Source organism: Scardinius erythrophthalmus, assembly GCF_964197995.2.
Source record: "Scardinius erythrophthalmus genome assembly, chromosome: 1".
Taxonomy (NCBI): Eukaryota; Metazoa; Chordata; class Actinopteri; order Cypriniformes; family Leuciscidae; genus Scardinius; species Scardinius erythrophthalmus.
The window spans coordinates 31,978,672-32,001,741 of record NC_138221.1 but is presented as its reverse complement, the minus strand read 5'-3'; the positions used below and the strand labels follow the sequence as shown (position 1 = coordinate 32,001,741).

The 23,070-nt window shown below is 38.6% G+C and overlaps 1 protein-coding gene across 1 annotated transcript in view; it reads right to left on the bottom strand.

Annotated features, from left to right (window-relative positions):
• Positions 1–22,511, bottom strand: part of xpo6 (exportin 6) — a 35,804-nt gene extending 13,293 nt beyond the window's left edge. The window contains exons 1-8 of the mRNA XM_081370923.1: positions 22,037–22,511; positions 20,516–20,606; positions 12,320–12,432; positions 11,054–11,251; positions 10,810–10,969; positions 10,607–10,684; positions 6,388–6,868; positions 6,172–6,298 (exon numbers count right to left, since the gene is read on the bottom strand). Coding sequence (XP_081227049.1) covers positions 6,172–6,298; positions 6,388–6,868; positions 10,607–10,684; positions 10,810–10,969; positions 11,054–11,251; positions 12,320–12,432; positions 20,516–20,606; positions 22,037–22,039 — 1,251 coding nt within the window. The 5' untranslated portion in view covers positions 22,040–22,511. The remainder of the gene's footprint in view (positions 1–6,171; positions 6,299–6,387; positions 6,869–10,606; positions 10,685–10,809; positions 10,970–11,053; positions 11,252–12,319; positions 12,433–20,515; positions 20,607–22,036) is intronic.
• Positions 22,512–23,070: the final 559 nt, after the last annotated feature.

Genomic DNA, 23,070 nt, shown 5'->3' with positions numbered 1-23,070 from the left:
TAAAAAATATATATTTAACAAATAGTAAAAACAGGTGAGGTAGAACAAGCAAAAAAAAGAGTTCAGTGCTGAAAATACTGAAAATAATTATTTAAGCATAATTTAAAATGAGCAAAAGGTACATTTGTTACTGTATTATTTATTAATCTTTGGTAATCTTAGTTAATAAAAATACAGCTGTTCATTCAGCTTTTCATTCGTTCATGTTATTCACAGTGCATTAGGCTAACTAATGTTAACAAATACAACTTTTGATTTCAATAAGGCTACTATAATTGGTTAAATTAACATTATCTAAGATTAACAAATGCTGTAGAAGTGCAGTTTATTAATAGTTAATGTTAACTAATGAAGTTAACTAGTTTAATACACTGAACTTTATTATAAAGTGTTACTGATTTGTTATACACCGATCCAGACGTCTGGTGAGTTCAGTGTTGGATAAATCAGTTGTTATAATGTATTGCCATACATTTAATAGAATCGGTTCAAATGAGTCATTAGTGCGTGAATCAGAGGTTTCATTAGTGGACGTGTACGTGTTCGTGTGATTATACCGGCAGACAGTTTAGGACATCGCACAAGATTTGTGTCAACACAGAAAACATTTCATCACTGGATAGGTTTTTGGGTTTATTGAAAGTGTGGTTTGTGTCAGCTGAATGTGCGGAACGTACGCTTTTCAGAGAAGACAAGGAAACGTTTTTTTTTAGCACAAATCACATCCAGCGGTAATTCAGGAAAAAAAAAAATGTCCCAATCCTCCACATGAAACTTCGCTCTTCCGACCTTTTACCATCATGTCCATTCTCAATTGATTTTGATAAATATGCGCGAGGGAGGGAGTGCAAGACAGTTTGAAGACGGTGAGTGTGCGCGCGCGCGGCCAGAAGAGGGGCGCGCTCTCTCTCTCTCTCTCTCTGCTCGTTCTTTCAGCAACATGCGACCTGTCACAAGCGCAGTTTTCAGTCATCAACATCACTCAGCGATCAAATAAGGCTTTGGCGAGATAAAAATTCGCTTTGGCGACCGCAAAAAAACGCAATATGTGGCGGCCGGTGTTGATTCTGTGGCGCACTGCCACGAATTAGTCTATGTGTGGGGAAACACTGGAGAGAGACACACCACACGCGTCCAAACCTCTGCCAGGTGGTCGCTGAATAAAACTCCCACAAATACCACGGAACAACGTCGGCATTACTTAATCCTATGACCAGTGTTCGTAACAGCTTCCATACGCATACGAATAGCCTACAACTTAGCTATTTGCAGCTCCCTAAATACAATGGCAAGCAGTTTTATAGAGGCATTCGGCATTCGCGTTTTCCATTTGGACCCACAAACTTGCTTAGCTATAGTTGCAAGTACATATAGAGCTACGTGTTAACACTTTCAAAGTGTATGTCAATATTTCAGCTAAGTTAAACAGTTAAAAGATGCTTTGGAAGTTTAAAACTTATCGTTGTCTTGAAGAGCAGATTCCAGCACTCTGTTAGTGGGGGAGGGGCAGTGCAGCGTCTCCAGCAACACAGAGCTGCCTGTGGACGCCAGTCTGCCGGGAAAAAACTATCGGCGAACGCAGCAGTGTATCGGCCGATGCCGATTCACGTAAAAAACGCAAATATCGGCCCGATATATCGGCCGGCCGATATATCGGTCGATCACTAGTTTGAATTATGGCCGACACACGACCAAAGAGACGACGTTTCGATGAACAGAACAACTTGCAAGAGGGACAAGGATAAGGAACGCGCAAAGTCCCGAATTTACATCGGAAAAACCTTTGAAAGGTGGCGAGAACTCCGCCGGCAGAAGGGATTAGCTACTATCTGACATTCAGTTGCTCTGTTTTTGCAGAACAGGTAAATCCACTTTTCTTTCTAAACTGACGTTCATGTTCGCTAAACCAACACAACTTTTTCTGTATTCTGTTCTGCAATATATAAAAGCATTTATCTAACTTGGCGACATTACACATTGAATGAAGTATCAGGTATCAGTAAAACAACTTTGTAGTGACTATTTTGACTTTCCTTTATGCCGGAAGGGAAGGGAAGGGAGGGGAGGAGGGAGGAGACGGGATGAGGAGGAGGGAGGGTCTAGCCAGCCTCCGTTTTGTTTGACAATAATTCGAATGTCAACAAGAAGTAACGTCTCCTGACATCGCTTAGAGAACCTTTAATCACAATTTAAATAAGAAATTATTTTCATGGTACTAAAAGGTACAGTGTGAAGTTGACTGTTTAGTCACTGGCTTGATTTATTGATGTATAAGCAGCAATAAAGGATTTCGTGAAAGAACATCTGAGAATGAACCCTCACATATAAAACTCACTGATCACAGATCAGGCATTAAAATGAACACTGTTATTAACATGTTGTCGCATTACTGTTGGGTCTGTATCTTTCTGTAACAGTCTGTTTGCCAAGCCTGCGTCAAATTGCGACTGATTTACCAAAGAATCCACAATGAAATGTACAGAACAAAATAATAATGATCCACTGAGACTTTCACATAGTTGAAAATAAATAACCACTTTCCTAGCATTAGGATCCTTTAGAAACTAACAATATCTTTCCAGTGATCCTGCATCTCTCTTTTCTCCATCTATTCACTAACTATTCACTTCATCTCACTAACGCGCCAGTGGGCGGGGCCAAAGACGCAATGATCTGATTCTACAGAGGCGGTATTTCGTGGACATACTTTGACAATCCGAAACAAGTCGTTTTCTAAGCTTGGATTCAATGAAAGCTGTTTTGGACTAATGAGGAAGTTGAGTTGTGAAACTTACAGGATGTTTTAATAGTACAATAACCTCTTGCATGTCAAAAGACATGACCCCTTTAATGTCAGTCATGATAACGCACATCTTTTGGTTTAATATCACTTAATTATCTCATTAACTTTAACACTCTTGAGTGTGGACTCATAGGCTACGTTCACACTGCAGGACTTAACCCTCAGAGGTCGGAGATCACGCCGGCGTGATCTGCTCGCTTTTTTCCTTATGAGTTGAATTGAGACCCCAAATACTCTTTTGACTTTGATTTTATAAAACAAGTTTCATACATCAATCGATTCTGTTAAATGTGTATTATTTTTGTGTATACTCACAATAAAAACAAAATGTTGTGCTTTTTGCCAAATAAAGAAAAATAATCACGAAGCGAGTTCTGCCTTCTCTCTGTCCGTGTAGTCAATTCTGAAACGCGTCCGAAAATGAATCATAACTCAGCGAATACTTCTCACACAGGCACGTGAGATATGTCTTTATGAAGCTTGAAATCTCCTCTTTTAAATGAAGTAATTTATATAAAAAACAAATGTTTTTAACTCATGTAATCCCTTTGAAAGCAAGGAGAGGTACCGTTTTTCCTTCTCCCTTCATTATCTCTAAATGAGCTGCAGCCGCCCCGCCCCCGGCGCGATTCACATGTAAATAGTTTACCTGATCTAGTATGCATCGCATACGCCCCCCGATCAATGCCATAAAAACACAGTTTGTTCATCAGACTTCAGACTGATAGTTCATCGCGTTTTGAGTATGACACGCTTCTCCGGTAATAAAGACTCCCTTCAGATGATTCTGGACAGCGAGGAAGAATGCACCTTTTCCTCAGAGGACGAACGGCAGCATTTTGAAGAGCGAATTCCGCCGAGAACACAATTTCAGAGTAAGTTTTACTTAAAAGTCTTTTGTCTTTTATTTTTCGTGTTCGCATTTATGAGGAAAAAACAATATTACGTGACAGTTTTCCATTATGGACGCGAGCGCTCTAAAAAAAGCACTAAAAGACTTTCAAACTTTCACAGAGACCTCAAAACAGAAAGTACAAATCCTTTCTTTAAAACGAATTTCGTTTTGTATCAATTGTATCTTAATTTTAATAATTTTTTCATTAACAAATTTCCTGGATTTAAAGTAAATATAGGCTAGCAATCACAACATAAGGTGCTTGAACTGGAGATCATCATGAACCAGACCGTAGCCTATACTCGCCTCACATGTCTAAAAAATGTGAAATATATTTACAGAAAGCTGGTTCTAAACAAACCATCCAAAACACTAGCCTACTGCGAAGATCGCGAGTCAATAGCCTATCGTCAACTTCATCTTTGCCAGAAGTTAAATTTAAATCGCGTGTGTGAATGAATGATGATGTTTTAGCAAACTGAATTGCTACTGAGATGAGTAAAAATCGACTGAAATATGAATACATAGATAAAATGTAGGCCTATAATCTTTTTTTTTTTTTTTTACAAAGAAAGAGTACACTTGAAATATTGTTGAAATTGTAATTATTGTTGTAATTGTAACCTTTTTAATAAAATAGCAAAACATATTTACAAGATAGATGTAAGCAAAATCTTAAATGGTCAATATAAGTCTTCTAAATATATCTGTTGTTCTTGTATTGTGGCTCAGTCAGTTTCACACCTGAGTGAATGGCTCATCATTATGCAAAGTGGGTGGGACACTGTAATCTAAGGTGTAAACTACTCCTCCCCCTCGCATATTGGCTTTCCAAGCAAAACCTGTTTTACATCAATTTAAATCAATGTATGGTTTTATGTGAACGATAAAGCAAGACTATTTTCACATAATTTTGAAGAAAAAACACTAGGCGAGGACATCCATTTGTCAAAAGTCTTATTGACACATATTTACTATGTGTTTTGTGGCCTTATTTCAGAATTTTTATTTTTTATTTTTTTCAATAACCACGCATAAACATTATTCTCTCAAAAATGAAAACATGTACATACACATGGCTCACATATTATGGTAGCCCTGTTTGTGCTTTATAGAGTGAATTTACACCTTTGCCATTAATATGTTTATAAGCAACTGAAAAAAGCACAAATGTCAGGGCATGTCAGAACATCTCAAGGGCCCCAAAAACAGCCCAGACCCCAGAGGGTTAATGCTCAATTCCGATTTTTTTTAAAAATTCGATTTTTTTGCAAGGCCGTTCACATTTCCAATTAAATGCGACCTTTTGTGATCTCCTGTGTGAACGTGAAATGACCCAGAAGTGACCCGCATGCGCAGAAGAGTACTCAACGGTCAACGACGTCACTTGTTGTTTGCGGAAGTAGCTAAACTTTAACCAGAGCCCGTCTCTGCTTTAACTAACTGTGATTTTCTCACTCACACACACACACACACACACACACGAGCGCACGCAGCGACCGTTACACAAGAGCCAGACAGCAGCCGCTGACCTATCTAATATCAGATTCAGCATAAATAAGTTAACATAACGTATATAATAATGGCCGTGGGCTTTTTTTTTTTTTTAATTAACGGGCTCGTCGAGGTCGACCCGTTCGGCAGATTTACCTCAGCTCGACGAATATGCAGTCCGTTTTCAAACCGACGGCTAGCTGCTAACGTTACTTCAATGCAGAATAATGACATTTTTCGCGTATCAATGACGTGCGGGTCGGATACATGCGACCTGGCCGTTCAGACTCAAGTCGCATTTCAAAAGATCGGATATATATCGGATTTGGGACCACATACCCAAGTGGCCTGGGTCGCATTTGAAAAGATCGGATCTGTGTCGTTCAGACTGTCATGAAAAGATCAGATACAGGTCACATAGGGGCAAAAAAATCCGAATTGGGTCGTTTCAGCCTGCAGTGTGAACGTAGCCATATTGAGTGTGGAGTTTTTGCTGTATACAAAGAGCCGTAGTTAACTGACAAGCTGAGCCATATCGCTTTAAATATCGCTGACGATACGTCCGCGATATTAATGCGATATGGCTCAGCTTGTCAGTTAACTACGGCTCTTTGTAGTAAATGCCGCTTCATCTGAAAGCAGGTGATGGTGATTTACTACTAATCAAGGAACCGGCTTTACTGACGAGATGCGCATAACAATATCGTGCGATATATCGTGCAGCCCTACTCCCAGTCTAGACTTTTTCAACAGAAATGTAACTATTACCAGGAAACCATTATTGAAAATACCTCTAAAACAAGGTATGTGCATTAAAATATGTTAAAAACAATAAAAAAAAAAAGGATGGTGATGGTGTCAAAAATTAAGAGGAACAAGGAAAGTTTGGGTAATCAAAGTACAGGAAAGGAAATATCATTAGACATGAATATGGTGTTAGAGTTGGTGCTTCCAGGAACATTAAATGAAAGAGTTTTACCTGGTTAAAGGTGTATTTGAAGAGCAAAGCTAGAAATTCCACAAGAGGAAACTGGGCGTTAGATTCGATCCTCCGCAGATGAACACTAACAAAAAGCCTGAGGAAATCGGTGAACTTTTCCACATAGCTGATAGAGACAGACAGACAGATGGAGAGGGTTAAAAAGCAGCAGCATCAATGAGTTAAATGTTTGAGTCAAGTGCATCTATCTCTTACCTTTCATCTAATTCTTGCAATCTGCTTTTGATAGTGTGTGTGTTGCTGTGTGAGTGTGTATTTGTGAGTCTTTGAAGTAAGTAGAACGTCTGTTGAAACATGCGTAGCAGAAACTCCTCAAAGTCCACAGGGACGCAGTTTTTGCACATTAACTCGTTGATACAGTTCATGGCCATGACGCCCAGCCTGGCGCGATCGGATTGGCCCACCATCTGACCAGTCCTGCCGTGTCCACTGCCGCCATTGGCTGGGAGATTTCCAGGGGCGGAGTCTCCGTTCGAAGTAGGCAGAGGTTTTGTTTTGATTGGCTGCTGGCATCCAAAGCGAGCGAAATGAAAAATAGAAGCGAGGAGGGATGGAGTGATAGAAGTGGAGAGAGGAATCCAGCTAAAGAGATGAGCCAAACATTCCAGCGCTAGCAGACACAGAGCGGCACTTTCAGCTTCCAGGATCATCTGTGTGCTGTTGCCCCCCAAAACACCTACAGAACATGACAAACGACAACAATTAACACAACAATCATTCATTGGCAAGTTTCAACTAGAGACAGACCATTTTGTGGTTATCATATCAGTATTGGTTGGTGACTAGGGCTGCTCTATTATGACAAAAATCATAATCAAGATTATTTTTGGTCAATGTTGAAATCACAATATGTATGTATATTTGAATAATTGGAGGGCGATATGATTGCCTTATTTCACGATATGAGTAATTTTAAATATCAGTGAAATTTCACAATTTTCAATACTTCAGCAAAAACTAATACCAGGTTAACTAATGTAAGAAAAAGGTCCTGAAAACAATTACGTAAGACAAGTAAACATCAGCAATACACTCTTACGGTACGTTCACACGGGGCGTCAGCGTCAACGCTTCCCATTGACTTTGAATGGGTGACGTCAAGCGTTGACGAAAGGAATTGTGGATCCGTCGGCGGTGCTTCACTGCCGTTGCTCGCGGCAGAAGTTGAGAATTTTTCAACTTCTGCCGCGAGCAACGCCAGTGAAGCGCTGCAGACGGAAGCGTCAGCCAATAGGATCGCTCTATGCAAATACAGTAGCCAGGCGGCAGCCAATCACGTTCATCCTGTTCAAGAGCAGCAAACTGAGGATACATTTTAAATTTCATTGGCTGACGCTGCTATGACCATGGCGTCAGTGCCAAACTTCAGCCACGCCTTCCGTCAAGCTTTGACGCTGACGCACCGTGTGAACGTACCGTTAAAGGGACAGCAGCCTAATAAACCTGCTGCTGTCTGTCATTAATGTTAATCAAACAACAAATGACAAAGGAATATTACTCACTGATCTTGACCGAATAACTAGTAGAAACTGAAGTAGCTTTAATAAGGATAAACTATACTGTGTAAGACTATGAAATATTATTTTACATTTGATTATACTTTTCTTTTTTTTTGCTGTAGGGCAGGTCATTACTGATCTGAATACCACTGTTAGTACATCTTCCTGAAAAAACTTGTGCTCATTTAATTTGTATTTTCGTTCTGTTGTATTAATTTGTCTGTTTTGTTTTTTGTCCGTTTTTGTTTTGTTTGTTTAATTTGTCTATTTTCTTAGTTCTTAGCTAATGTACAGATTCAACACTGTTACACATGCATTTTTTTTCCTCGACTGTGTACGTTTCCATAACCCATAATAAGAAATAATCCAATGTTTTTACACGAATACTCTTCAAAAAGGCATTTTGACATTTTTGTGTGTATGCATCTGGGCACGTATCCGAAGCCCATTTTCTCATCCGTGACCAATTCAGAGCGTACACACAGAAAGTCGCCTGAGGAACAGTGTCTATTTTGCGGTTTAATGCTCTTTTAATAACTCTCTTTAATATAAAACATGTCACGCAGTTTAGCAACATTAGACTGCATTTTACAACACTTACTTATTTAGCTGATATGGATATTAAGTTAGGGCTTTTAGGGAGGAGCTAAAGTGCACCGCTGGGTATAGGAAAGGAAGGTGCGCTGGACGGGATGCAGCAGCCGCACAATGATCATTTTACCTTAATTATCTTGTTTTTATAATCGCTGGAAGCCAAAATCAAAACCGAAAATCAATTACGAAAATTGATTGAAAACTCTGAGTAATGCTGTGTTCACATGCTATCGGAATTATTGTAAATACGAGATTCCTAGTAAGAAACTGGACATGAACGCTCTGTCAAGCCATATTTACTACTAGGAAACTGAGATACAAATTTTGAGTTTCCGAGTTATCCATGCCATAATGGCTGAGGGGAGAACAATTGCTGCTGTGACTGCTTGAAGCATATTGTATGTTTTATACACAGCGAAAATAGCATGTATTGGACCGAAATTCGGTCATAGAAAGCACAGTGAATGTTCATAAAAATTAAATATCTTCAATACATTTGGGCTGTACAACTTTTTTTAATAACATTCACTATGAAACAGGCGTCCTCCACGATTCCTATTCTTTCCGACAACTAAGCACTTGAATGCGACAAGCTCGTAATTTACGACTTCAGAACTGGGAAATAGGACATTTCCAACAGCAAGTGAAGACAGCATAAATGTTTATAAATAAATAAATAGAAAGGTTTATTTATTAATACATGTACTCAAATTTCACTAATAAAATTTCAGTTAATTAAATTCCAACAATTTTGTTAGGCATCAGAACTGTTTTAGCTAAGGTTTACTAATGAAATTAGTTTAAATTTAGTTTAAATATAAATTAGATTTAAATGTTTTATTAATTGATTACTTGATGGAAAAAAAAATGATTGAAAAATAATTTTACTATTAAATTGCTCAGGCTACAGGATTATAGAACATGCACAAATGTATGTTATGTAGTGGCAAAAAACAAGCAAAAGCTGCAGACAAGCAATTTTTCAAACACTTTTCCCAACCAAATCTCACAAGAAAACAACTAGGTGGCAATTTTGCATGAATTCTAGGGGTGGGGGAAAAAATCGATTCTTCGATGCATCGCGATGCGGACGTGGACGATTCTGAATCGATTCACAAATGTCAAAAAATCGAAAATTTTCTAAAAAAAAATATATACATTTTTTTTTCTAATAACGTAATATTGCCGGAACGCAAAAGGCGGCACTATACGCGGACGTGCAGTGCGCGGACAGTCTGTGGCGCGTACATAACAGAGTCGCGCACATACATAACAGACTCATGATGGCTGAGCGCCAAATTCGAACGTATGAGCTAAAAGCTAACGTATGTAGAATTGGCAATTTCATTGTTACCTATTTAGTATTTTTGTATGAGAGCTGATTTCTGTATTGTTTAGTTTTCACATCAGTACACTGTGTAAACCGATCTGTTATACGTACGTTATACTGCAATATGTGCAATTTCAGTCACAAAAAGTTACATTTTGACTGTGCTCTCTGCAGATGTTCATTCACTTTTTTTGTATAAGCTGTTTTTGATTGTAGTATACAGCAAACATTTCAAGTCAGAACTCTTTATTATTTAGTTGTGTATAAGAGTGGCTTTGTATGTTACTAATTGAAGCTACAGTAAGTTGTTCAAAAATGTTCATTTTGTCTTCTTAATGATTAAATTGGACAATTTTCTTCTAGAAAGACAAGGTGTTCAGGTGGAGAAAAAACTTTTTCTTTACCTTGACATGTTTCGACTGCAACCTGCAGTCTTCTTCCACCTGAACACCTTGTCTTTCTAGAAGAAAATTGTCCAATTTCTACAGTATGTTGGTTCTGATCTACTTCCTAAAGAAATAAGCCTTTAATATATTTGTTATTGTTTAGTTCAACTTGATGAGTCACAACACAATGTGATGATGTATTCATTTCTGTGTTCTACAGAACATAAGCTACATACAGATAATTCTGAAGTTATAACTACACGACACAGAAAGTGCTTTGAGTTGTTGTTACTCAATAAAAGACTTAAGTAATTCAGCAGCTGACTTTTTTTAATACTGCAATCACTTTGTAGTGTATTTTCGCTTACTGTTGTGAAATGGAAAATCAATAATCGCTAATCGAGAATCGTTAATAATCGAAAATCGACTGTAAGCGAATCGGGACTTCAATAATCGTAATCGAATCGAATCGGGAAATCAGACAGATTAACCACCCCTAATGAATTCGTATGAAAATGTGAGATTTTGAGCACTAATTGGTACCACTGATGTAGACCTCACTTTTCAAAGTGGCCCAGTGGCAAAAGAGGAAAGCAGAAGCTCACCTGACTCTCTTGACGTGGGGGATGGAGGGGGAGTGGTGACTGTAACACTGTGTTTGTCCCACACCGTCTCCAGAATACCTGCAAGTAAAAGAGAGTTGTTAAAAATGAAACTGCATCAGCCTAATCACATGATACAGGTTCCAGTGCTTAAAGAATAGTTACACCCACATATACTTTCAATGAAACAGTTATGATTGTCTCACCAGTCAGAAGGTTCAGTACGGTGGGGATCTGATCCAGCAGGAGTTTCTTCAGCTCCTCTTTACGAGCGACGCTCAAGTCTTCTCTGGGACAGACCAGCTCTTCTGAGGTCATCTTGAGCAGAACCAAACCCAGCGGCGCGAGAGACGGCGACTGCACTAACTGCAACACACACCACAAAGATGAAGCCAGTTCAGTTCATCTTTATATGATTCAATAGTAACAGCAGTAAAGAGTAACAGGTACCTGTAAGGTGTTGCTGAAGAAGTCATGGTAGAACATAGGCCAGTCCTGGCGTCCAATGTCAACGATGACTTTGCAGAGTTTGTTTCGGATGAAGAAAGGCAGCAGTGCATGCTGGGATAGCAGAAGCTTGGGCAAGCAGCTCCGAAGTTCTGCTTTGTCCTCACTGGCTACACCGACCCACATCTTGTTCACAAGATTCTGCAGAGGACGAGCGACAAATTTACTGTCATCATATCTCATATCATAAACACAGCAGAGGATACCGGTGCTTGCATATTGTATTTTAGGACAATTACACAAATATATCCAGGTCAAATTTCAAGAAAATTAAGCCTATTAGTTTTTTTTTCCAGTAAGGTGTGTTTATTTTCATTGTGATATTATCATCATGCCAATTCCCCTTAAAATTTAAAACTAAAAGACTGGCATTATTGTACTAATGAAAAAAAATCCTCCAAAGGAAACTTTTTTTTTTAATTAAAATTAGAATAAAAATAAATGCAGTACAAATAAATGCTACTATGCAGTTCACATGGTACGATTTAAATATATCATTATAATGATAATCTCTTCTTTTAAAAAAAGAAAATAGAGTGAAGATAATTAGGGGGTGAATACAACTAATTTACAAAAAGCAAAAAATCCTAAAGGCTAAATAAATTTCTTACATTTGTTCCCTTCTGATTTTGTGGTGAAATACACTACCGTTTAAATTTTTGTGGTCAGGAAGATGAAAATAAATAAAATACATTTAAAATAAATGTATATATTTTTTTTAATTTAATAAGGACACATTAAATTAAAAGTGACAGGAATGACATTCATAATGTTCATTAAATTCATAATGTTCAATTCATAAAGATTTCTATTTCAAATAAATGCTTTTGAATCTCTATAAATATTAAATAAATATATTACACAACTGTTTTCAACATTTATAAACAATAATTGTTTCTTGAGCAGCAAAACAGCATATTATAATGATTTATTAGAATAATTATACATCATTTTACTGAAAATTCTACTTTCATCACAAGAATAAATTACATTTTAAAATATATTCAAATAGAAGACAATTGTTTAAAATTGTAATCATATTTCACAATATTACTGATTTTTTCTGTATTTTTTATCAAATAATGCAGCCATGGTCAGCAGAAGAGAGGACTCCAAAATTGACAACAAACTTTTGAACATTAGTGTATGACTCGAACATGGACTTGGCAAGTTAATCTACCTGAGATAATGAACTGAAATTAGTTTTACCTCGAACACAGTAAGGCTGTACATCATGACATATTCATTTCTGCTGTTGGAGAGGAAGTAGAGGCAGTGCCTCCACGAGCCGGGCTGCCCCGCGAAACTGTTCAGCAGCTCTTCTGCAATAAGCAACACCACAAAACACTCATTACAAAACACATTCTTATCTAATTGAAACAAAGCACGCAGTGAAATATTAATGTTTGTTGCAATTAACACCAAACAAACACTCAGCAGAAACTTCCTTCAATGACGAACACAAGTGTTGAACTCAAATGCAATGAAGAGGGCTCGTACAAACTACTGTTCCCACAACTTGAACTCAATTCAGGTTCAAAGTTAACAAATGCTTCTTGTACACAGAGTTTTGCATATTTGCATGAAAAAGAAAACATAGCTTTGTTGCACACCTACACATATGCGCATTTCAAAAACCAGTCGAGTTCAAATTACAGTGTGTTGGTTAGTTAGAGTTACGTCACAATCATTTAATTAGTTACATATATAAATTTGATAGATGTTTTATCTAAAGGCTTGAATCAATACGCTTGTTGTGTTCCCTTGGAAGTGAACACTTAACACTGCACATTACTACCTTTTTGCCTCCATTAAATATGGCAGATTTTGAAAAACAGCTCTCGTGACAATTAGGAACTGAGAAACTGGGCCGCATCTGATAGTTTTTAACATCTGGTTTTGTCTGAAAACATGGTGTGAAACAGGGTGAAAGATCATATAGATGTAGGCTCTAAAAAGACAACAAGTACACTCGACTTCCACATGCGCTAATGTGACAAAATGCTTCAGTAAATATCTGGTTCACACTTCATAAATTAAACTTCCTAAAACTAGCCTACATTTTTCTTTATTTTTCTATTGCGTTATGGACTGGATTATGTAGTCTAAAGTAGAGATTAACATAAATCAAGCCATTTCAAAGGGATACATTTGTCATCATATTTGGGTTGAAAAAATCAATAATACATTTACAAAAAAAGTAAAACAATATAACACGAGGCATCATGTGTTAAGATCTTAGATACCATCAACCCTGGACTTTGAAACTGAACATTTCCGGTGCAATGCGTGACTTATTCTGGGTCTGATTCACAGGCAGTCTATTTACTTTGACCAGTTTCACAAAGGGTTATTTTCTCCAGAAATGTCACTGCTGAGAAACGTACAATGACCATACATTGAACTACATGTCCTGAGTTTCAAAGCACCATGTCTGGGCACAGGATTTGGACTAAATCTTTGGCCAAATGCTCCCAAACAAACCAAAATACCAAGCATTTTACAAAACTAAATGTCATGAATGTGTTCTCCAACCACTGATCTATATAAAATGACATTATTATGACATAAATGTCATTATATAGATCAGTGTCTCCAACCCACGAAATATCACCTTAAAGGGGTCGCATGATCATTTGTTTTTATTTGAGTTTCACTTATGAGTTTTACAGGCTTTGTTGCATTAAAACACTCAATATTTTGTTTTTCATGAGCATTTACACAAAGCGACTTAAGAGTGTGGTCACACTTGGCATGTTTGGATTGAAACGAACCCTGGTGCGATTGCTCTGTTAGCGCGGTTCATTTGAATAAGGCCTCGTTTACACTGTCAGTGAAATGTGACCGAATTCTGATTTTTTGCTCATATGTGACACAGATTCGATGTGTTCTATGACAGTGTAAACAGGAAAAAAACAGATATTAGATACATAGATATTTGGGGCTCCGACAGTCAAATGCGACTGTCATGTAAACAGGCAGATCGGATTTTCTGAGGCATTAGGCAACGTCTCCACGGTTTAATGATGAGGGAAACCCTGACGTGCATCTGCAAAGGGACGGATGGCCCAACGAAAGATTGTGTCGTCGTAGGAGAGGAATGTGAACAAACACCGACACAACACATTGTTGTACACAACAAAATTTCGGACCCACTGCTCCTCGTTAAAGGGCACCTGTTATGCAAAATTCACTTTTACATGGTGTTTGAACATAAATGTGTGTTGGCAGTGTGTGAGCAAAACCACTCTATAATGATAAAAATCCACCCAGTGCTTTTTTTATAATCCCCATAAATCATAAGCACTGTCTCAGAACGAGCTGTTCTCAGATTCGGCGCAATGTGACGTCACTTTGCACAGGCCCCGCCCACGACGGTTGATTGACACTTCAGTTTGAGCCCAGACCCGCCCTGAGTGAGCTGGACACAGAGTCTGCCATTGTTTCGACTAGAGGTCGACCGATTCATCGGTTTTGCCGATTAATCGGCACCGATAGTTGATTGGTGGAACTATCGTTATCGGCAAAAATGCATACCGATAGTTTTTCCTGGTTGCGTCCGTTGCTGGAACGGCTGAGAAGCGCGCTGTCATTCATTACACAGTAAGAGAGAGCTGAGAAGGCTCTGCTGGCATCATGCAGTACAAGAGCGGCCTCTAGAGGTGTAATAAAAACTATCACTGATGCCTCGTGTTGTTTATTTCGACACGTGATGCTGCGTGCTGCACTGAGAGCACACGCTGCGTGGAGAGCGCTGACATGCGCGTTTAAAGCACCGACAGCTAAAAGGTATGTACAGTATACAGTACATTTTGTCATATCATTATAAAGTGATTAATTTGTTGACTAAATGCTGCATTAGTAGAGAAAGAACAGCACAACAGGATGTTTGTTTGCCTTCGAGGCTGAGAGGACTCTAGTACCTCAAGCGGTTAAAACACTGACAAAAATAAACGTAAGTCCGACCCGAATGTTTAATGTCACAATTGTTACCATCTATTTGCATTAGTTCATATCCAGCTGGTCACTTTTATGCATTAAATATGCAAAGAAGTTGCATATTTAAAGCTAGAGACGTAAGATAGCAAACTGATATGTTTATACAGCCGATAGAAACATATAAACAAATCAGAAAAGCATTCGATTTCGGTTATTTTTTTCATCATCACTTTAATACATATTTTTGTTATTTTGATCAGATAATCATCAAGTGTTTATAAAATAGAAGCAAAAGTGTGAGACTATACATGTAATATTTATGTCAATTTCAATGCTCTGGCATTGTAGATATTTAAAGTTGGCCATCTTTAAAGGGACACTTCACCCATTTGCATTAAGCTTTGCATTGTTAGAAACCCAGTCATACTATTGAATGGTCGTGCAACACTCTCTCATTTTCCCCTGAGATGGGAGAAATCTGTTATTTACCTCTTACACTTCCTCCTACAATGACGCAAAAATCGTCATTTTGCGTCATTGTAGGAGGAAGTGTTAGAGGGGGGGATTTCTGTTAAGACTACAGACACTAGTTTCTCATCTTTCCCAGGGTGGGGCGCGCTCACGCTACAGACCTATTACAGATCAGTGGGTGGGACTTTACTCTCTGAAACTGAAAGCAATATCCTCCATCTTGTTTGTAGCTAAGCTAACAGGCGCTGTGGAGACAGATGTAAAGTTATGACAATAGCGGAGGAGAGTGCTCAATATGATATAGAAGAAGAGGATTTCGGAAGTCTGATGCTTGAATCAGGTGTTTGTGGCTACCTTTACAAGCCGCATTATAGCGAAGAGCAGCCGAGGCAGAAGACCTGCCTGCCGCGGACGAGGAGCCCGGACTGGCTCGGGTTAGGGCGGACCGGTGGCGCCGGTGATCTCACAATGCAGCTACGAACCGCTACGAACACAGAGATAGAGTCCGTCTGCGGCAAAGAATTTCAACGATGACAATTTCTCCTGGACGAAATCTCTGAATCAGACGAGGACACGGACGTTTGTGTTGAGAACTATCCTAAGTTAGTCTCGCACCGCATATGTTCTGACTGAACATCCAGGTACCATGCAATAATTCACCTTTTCGAAAGAAATACAAACGAGGAGTAATGCACTATATGAGTTCGCCAACTAACTAGACATTTTGTGTGAATGTGAAATGAATTTCAAGCTCTGGTAGTAGCTAGCCTTGTAGACGGAAGAGTGATTTCTCTTATCAGATATGCGCTTTCTGGATTAGTGGGAGTGGCTTGCGGAGCTGTGCAATGTGGTGCATTGTGGGAGTTGTTGTCTTTCATACAAATGCGTTCTGAAGTTATTTTTTGTCTTTTCTCGTTCACGAAGGCACCGAATTCAAAAATTATTTTACATTTCGACTACATATATGACCCACTTTAAATAAAAAACAATGTTCAAATGGGTGAAATGACCCTTTAAGCATGACTGTTTGGATTTATATGAAGTGATTAGGGATTAGATTTAGATTAGATTTCTGCTAGTCGATTTCTTATCAAAACAATACTCGAGTTACTCGACTACTCGTCGTTTATGCTACTGTAAATGAAATAGCTAGATCTTATCAATAAACATTTATTAATTCATAGCCTAATGCAACAATTACATAAGTAAACTCTCAAAACATTATAATTATGACATTTCATTTTTAAATTTTCATGTAACAGTCTAAAGCCAAATAAATAGCAGTTCTTGCCTTTCATTTCAGACGGGGCCGTTCACATATCGCGTCTTTTCCGCTCTCAAGGTCGTTATTTCAAATGTAGGCGCGCGGCCGCGGCGAGCACGCTCATAATGAAAGCAACGGACGTGGTGCGCTAGTTTGTCCAGGCGGGTTTTTCCTTCTCATCTCCAGAAATATATCTAGTAGTAAAGCTAATGCAAGGGCTATAAATAAATTAATCCTTTGCTGAATGATACTTCTTCGTCGTCATCATGTAGAGCGCAGTTTGGTTGCATAGCAACGACAGACGCCACGGGAGCGTAAGTGCTTGTAGGAGACAGCGGCACGGCCGCGCACGCTTTCCACACGTTTTTAGAAGCAATAACGGCCTCTTGCAGAGTTGGCCAAATTGCAATATTTTTGTCATCCTTGATGAAATTCTTCCACACATCTGACGCGTGTTGTCTGTTGGTGACGTTCGCCATTTTTAATTAATTTATGTTTAATGGACACTCGAGTAGTCGATTGTTTCCGACAGCGTCGACTAGTGGTTGAAGTAGTCGATCTACCGACTACTCGACTAGTCTATGCAAGCCCTTCAAGTGATAACACTTACAATAAAATTCCATATGTAACATTAACTAAGGTTAATAACTGCTGTATAAGGATTGTTCATTGTTTGTTAATTAACATGTACTAATACATTTTTTAAATTAAGGTTTTTATTTGTTAACCATAGTTAATGCACTATCAAACTAACATGAATGATCAAGGTGCAATTTGTTCTTATCCAGTATCAATTTTAAAAACTATCGGTTGATTAATCGGTTATCGGCAAGCATGGCCCAACCTAGCTATCGTTATCGGTAAAATCCACTATCGGTCGACCTCTAGTTTCGACGCTTGAGCAGCTGTAGACAAGAATGTCTCCAAAGCGATTGAGGTGTGTTGTTGTTGTTGTTGTTGGATGTAAGAATGAACATAGCAGTCTTCATTTACTCCCGTTGTTACTCAAGGATGGATCTGTACTGTTTGTGATCCAAATCAGTCTCCGGAGCGACAGGCCTACCGTTACTGATCACGGCAGAAATGAAAGTGCGAGCGTGCACTTTATGACAGCTCATCGAGTCATTTTACGGATATAAGGTTTACCAGTTTATTTAGCACCCACTGAAAAGGTGTGTATATATTTGTTTACTGTTAGTTGTAACGAGTGTTTTGTGTACTTCGCTGTGTATGTTGTTGATAATGAAAGGGAGAGAGAGAGAGTTTATGGATAAGACTTTAATGCGCACTTCTTATACTGTGTTTATTCAGCTGTTCTTACAGAGATTCTCTGGAATAAAACTAACGCTCATCTTTTGTGTGACGTACAATAAACTTCACTGAACTCGTCAGTATATTTTGGTCATCATTCGGACGGGTTTTGCTACAGCAGGCTTGTATTAATAGTGGATAAAAGCAGATGACAATTAAGTTATAACCATAATTAAACTAAACTATACCTGTTCTATCTCCATACAGCATATATTCTCTGGCTCTGTAGGCATTATTGTCCGACTCCCAAGTCGAAATGAACACCGCAACTGAGAGTTTCTGTTCTGATATTATGAGATGAGATTGTCCTGGCTCTGAGCGTGAGCACGCGAGGCTCCGCCCTATGGGCTGCCAGCAGCAGCTCATTTGCATTTAAAGGGATACACACTAAAACAGCATGTTTTTCTGAGCTCCAAAAAATAATTTAAACATGCTGTAAAAAATGATCTGTTGGGTATTTTGAGCTAAAACTTCACATACATACTCTGGGGACATCAGAGACTTATTTTACATCTTGTGATAAGAGTCATAATAGGTGCCCTTTAAAGCCAATTTTTAAAGCCAATATTTAAACACAATATGCTCCCACCAGTCCTGAGATCTCTCTCACACACAATAACTGAAGCATATGTGCAACATTTCGTCCTCCTTCGCCTCAAAATCATGGTGATTTCAAAATCAGCTTATTTCGCGTCCATCCATCTGTGCAAGACAATTTAACCCTTTAAGCATGTGCGATGTTTCAGATAGCATGGGAAGTGTAAACACATGAATCAGACATGGGTCACAGTTGAAAGAACGTGTAAACGGACAGTCAAAAAAAAAATAAAAAAATAAATCGGATAAAGGTAACAAATCAGAATTGGGCATCAAGACCTGCAGTGTAAACGAGGCCTAAGTGTGAACGCTGCCATCTGAACCCTGGTGCCACCAAACAAGCAGACTGAGACTCCTGAAAAGAAGAGTCTCGGTCCGCTTCCAAACAAACTCTGGTGCGGTTCGACTGAAATATGAACGACACGAACCAAAGACATGTAGGCCTAAACAAACCAAAAACAGGAAGACTAGATGCTAAAAAGGACAGAATGCTCACACATATCGTTTTTTCTCGTTATTCCTGCCGCTGTTTTGACTCCTTTACACATTTTTAAGCTCTTCACGAATTCTCAGCTGGTCAAAATACCATTATATTTAGCTACGCACATACAGCGAGTGCATTAAGCACAGCACAGCATCGTTTTGGATGTTCGGGAAGTTCTCTTTCAAAATAGGCAATACGTCATAAAAGACGACCGATCGGGTTGTGAACACATCACTATGCCTTTAAGTTCGGTATCTTTTGTTTGGCGATAAAAATGGCAATCTGAACACTATTCGGACCAGGACTAAATGTTTTTAGAACCGAACTACAAGTATAAACATTTACAATAAAGGAACACAAGCAATTTGTCACAGAACCAACAACAGTAATATTTTACAGTCTTTCTGTTTTTGTGCAGCTGTGCCTTCAAAGTGGACTAATTATGCCCTCTTTTAAAGTCTGGATTTTGTTTTTGGGGTCTGGAATAGAAAAGGTATCTAAGCTTGAATTTTAACAAAAAAATTGTTGTAACGATACCAGTAAATTACCGGTATGATGCTGTGTGTAAACAAAAAATTAAGTTTACCAGTATGAGCATGTACGAGGTCTGAATGTGCTGACGTAAGAAGCCTGCTTTGGGCCAGTCATAAAGCTCTGCTGCTTTTAATTGTTTTTCTATGTAAACATGAAAGACGGACGTCTGACCATTTTGCCACGTCTTATGCTTGAGACCCTGCCTTCTTTTCCTTTCATCAGCACCGCAGCTCTGCAAGTACTATTGCGTACTATACTAACTGTGATACTATAGTAACGATTATGCATCTCATGTTTTTAGGAGCAAAATCATGTTCTGTGTGATCATCCTCTAATGCTCGTCATTCAGAGAAAAAAAATATTTTGGTACTGTTGTTTGAATAGCATCTTACCAGTAAAAAGACAGACCATCGTTTATAGTGTGAAAAGCATATGTGTATTTTTTCAGGTGTACCTGCAGAGCGGTAGGTGCTACACACAGACAGAAACAGTGGCAAGTTTCACAGACTTCACCAAATTTAACACTTGTCGTTACTTGTCTTGCCACTTAGATTTAACAGCAACTGTCCTCCTCCTAGCGCACCACACTAGACAATTTTTCAAACACTGAATAGGCATCATTAAAGTGAATGTAGGCGATCACATGTTAACATTTCAGTATGTTTGAGTTTCAGAAGAGAAAAAAGGACGTCTATTGATACGAGACAGACATAACAAGCCTATTCAGCTAATAACAGCACAAAGGATGACTCTGCAAATCAGGAAATGATGAGGGTGTGAAGGCCGGTGTCAGGCGTATGCTCACCGATCTCTCTCTTGCGGTCATTAGTGGTGCAGCTGTGAAAAAACTCTGTCATAAGACTCTCCAGAGCCCGTAAGGAGGACTCCTCTGACGCCTGCAGACGAGAGAGAGAGAGAGAGAGAGAGAGAGAGAGAGAGAGAGAGAGAGAGAGAGAGAGAGAGAGAGAGAGAGAGAGAGAGAGAGAGAGAGAGAGAGAGAGAGAGAGAGAGAGAGAGAGAGAGAGAGAGAGATGGGGGAAGGGCAGAAGAGAAAGATGAAATATGACAAAATAAGGCATTTCAGTCTGAACTTTTAATGCAACCATGCAATGCATCAAACACTCTAATCACATATAATTGAACTGTGAATCCGCAATACAATGATTTTTTTTTACTGTTAATATACATAAAGTCCCATTTTAGACTCCCCAATATATTCCTCAAATGTTTTCACAATTGATTTGCAAGCTCCCAAATTGTTAGCCTCCTGCTTTGGACTGTTTTCTGCTTTTCTGGTTGTATTCACGCTGTTGTTGTCGTCGTAACTATTATTTATGTTTTGTGAAATTGTTAACAGCTCATAAAATGATTGTTCACTCAAAAATAAAAAGTTTGGCATTATTTACCCCCACGTCATGTATGACTGAGTTCTGTGGGACACAAAAGATGTTTTGGGAAAAATGTTTCTGTGTTGTTTGTTCTTCAAAACATCTTTTAATTTAAAGAAAAGCACACAGGTTTGGACCATTATGAGGATGAGAAAATTATGGAAATACTTATTTTTGGGGGGTTAATTTATTTTATTGGGTTATTTGTTCTATAAATACTAAGCAAGATGCATCATGTTATGTTTTCTTAACAGTTCCCTTTTCAGTGCACTCGCAGCCTCAAAAAAACAAAAAAGAATACTACAAAAAGAGTGAGAATGCTCTGAAAAGTAAAAGGAAAGATGAATGCAGGAAGTGGGCTGACGATGATGAAGACGACGATGAGGATGCTCGGGGTTTGAATTCTTCGTATGAGTCACAACACGTTGCATTGCTCCAGTGTGTGACGTCACAGGACAGCAGAAGAATGCCTCTGATTTCCTCATACTCATCAGACTGTCAATAACTCGAGAGGACACACACCGTTACATTCACACGCAGGAGAAATAGCCTAGTGCTTTCATTTATGAGACTAGCATCTGGTTTCATCCCTTAAAGACAGAATACCTCATGCATTTGATTTTCCTTCTTATCTGACAGATCTATGTCTGCTATAGGTCTCAAAATCTAATATAAGAATCACATTTCACATTACGGAAATACGCACATAAAATTAAGTGTTTCTGACAGGTGCTTAAATCAAATCAGAGCTTCTAACACAATGTCGTATGATAATTTACAGATGAACAAAGAAGCACAATAACGCTTCAAAAGCAATGCAACCTCCAGGCATTGGTGCACATATAGAAAGTTCACGATTACATAAGAGAAATTTTGGATCAAATATAAAAGTAAGTGTCTTATACATATACATATTTTTTTATTTAATATTGACTCACCATGCCCGAGCTCTTGAGCTTTTATGCGGCTATGATATGAGGTGAATCTGGATCTGCTCGCTCATGCTTCCTATGGGGCCTTTGTGTATCACCTTCTGGAAGCACCGAAACCCCGCATCACTGTCCCGCACACGCCCGGTGGACCCCGGCTTCGGGCTCCGGGACACTTGTTATTATTGTTGATCTAGCGCGAGACTGGAACTGACGCTGCCCGGATACACGGAGACAACGCGCATGAAACTACTGCGAAACAGAGAGAAGATCAACCAAACAGCGGTCTTGAAAATGTGCCAGAACTCTATTCTTCACGCCTCGGGTGGTGTTAGCGCTGTGTGGGACTAGGAGCTTTAATTTGAGCCCTCAGAAAGTCTGACAGTGCCACTCCTTGGGTTAGTGGGATCTCTCTTTCCGTGCAGGCCTCTCGTAGCTTCCTCTCCTCTGCCCATTAACCTACCGGAAGTGACATCTTCTTCACAGAATTAGAAATGAAAGGGTAGAACGGAAAATAGTGTGGAAGAGCGATTACTTAGATGGGCGGGGCTTAAAGAGTCGAAGTCGTCTCTAATTGGTCAGGAGCGATGGGTCTTTAGTTAGGTTTTTATTTTTTTCGAACAATACATTCTGCAATTATTTATTTTATTGGGAAATATCATATATATATATATGAGAAGAAGTGGACTCTTTGCAAACCAAAATGTCTTCGATTTTATAAATGATAAAACACTTAAAATTATACATAAAGGTTTTTTGGACAAAAAACAAACAAAAAAGCTCCGAAAAAATGTAACAGTTGTATTTATGTGTACGATTTGCATTTATTTATTTATTTTGTTTTTCTGTTTATTTATTTATTTATTTTAGAACAAAAATTTCAACCTACACAACTTACACAAGATCATACCAAAATCTACTTAAACGTTTTAAAATGTATTGCAGGACATTAGATGACTTTTTTTAAAAGTAGATGAAAACATTTAAAAAAGAGTTTCATTTTAAACACCTTTTTCTTTCGCTTTAGACGTCACGTGGTGCGT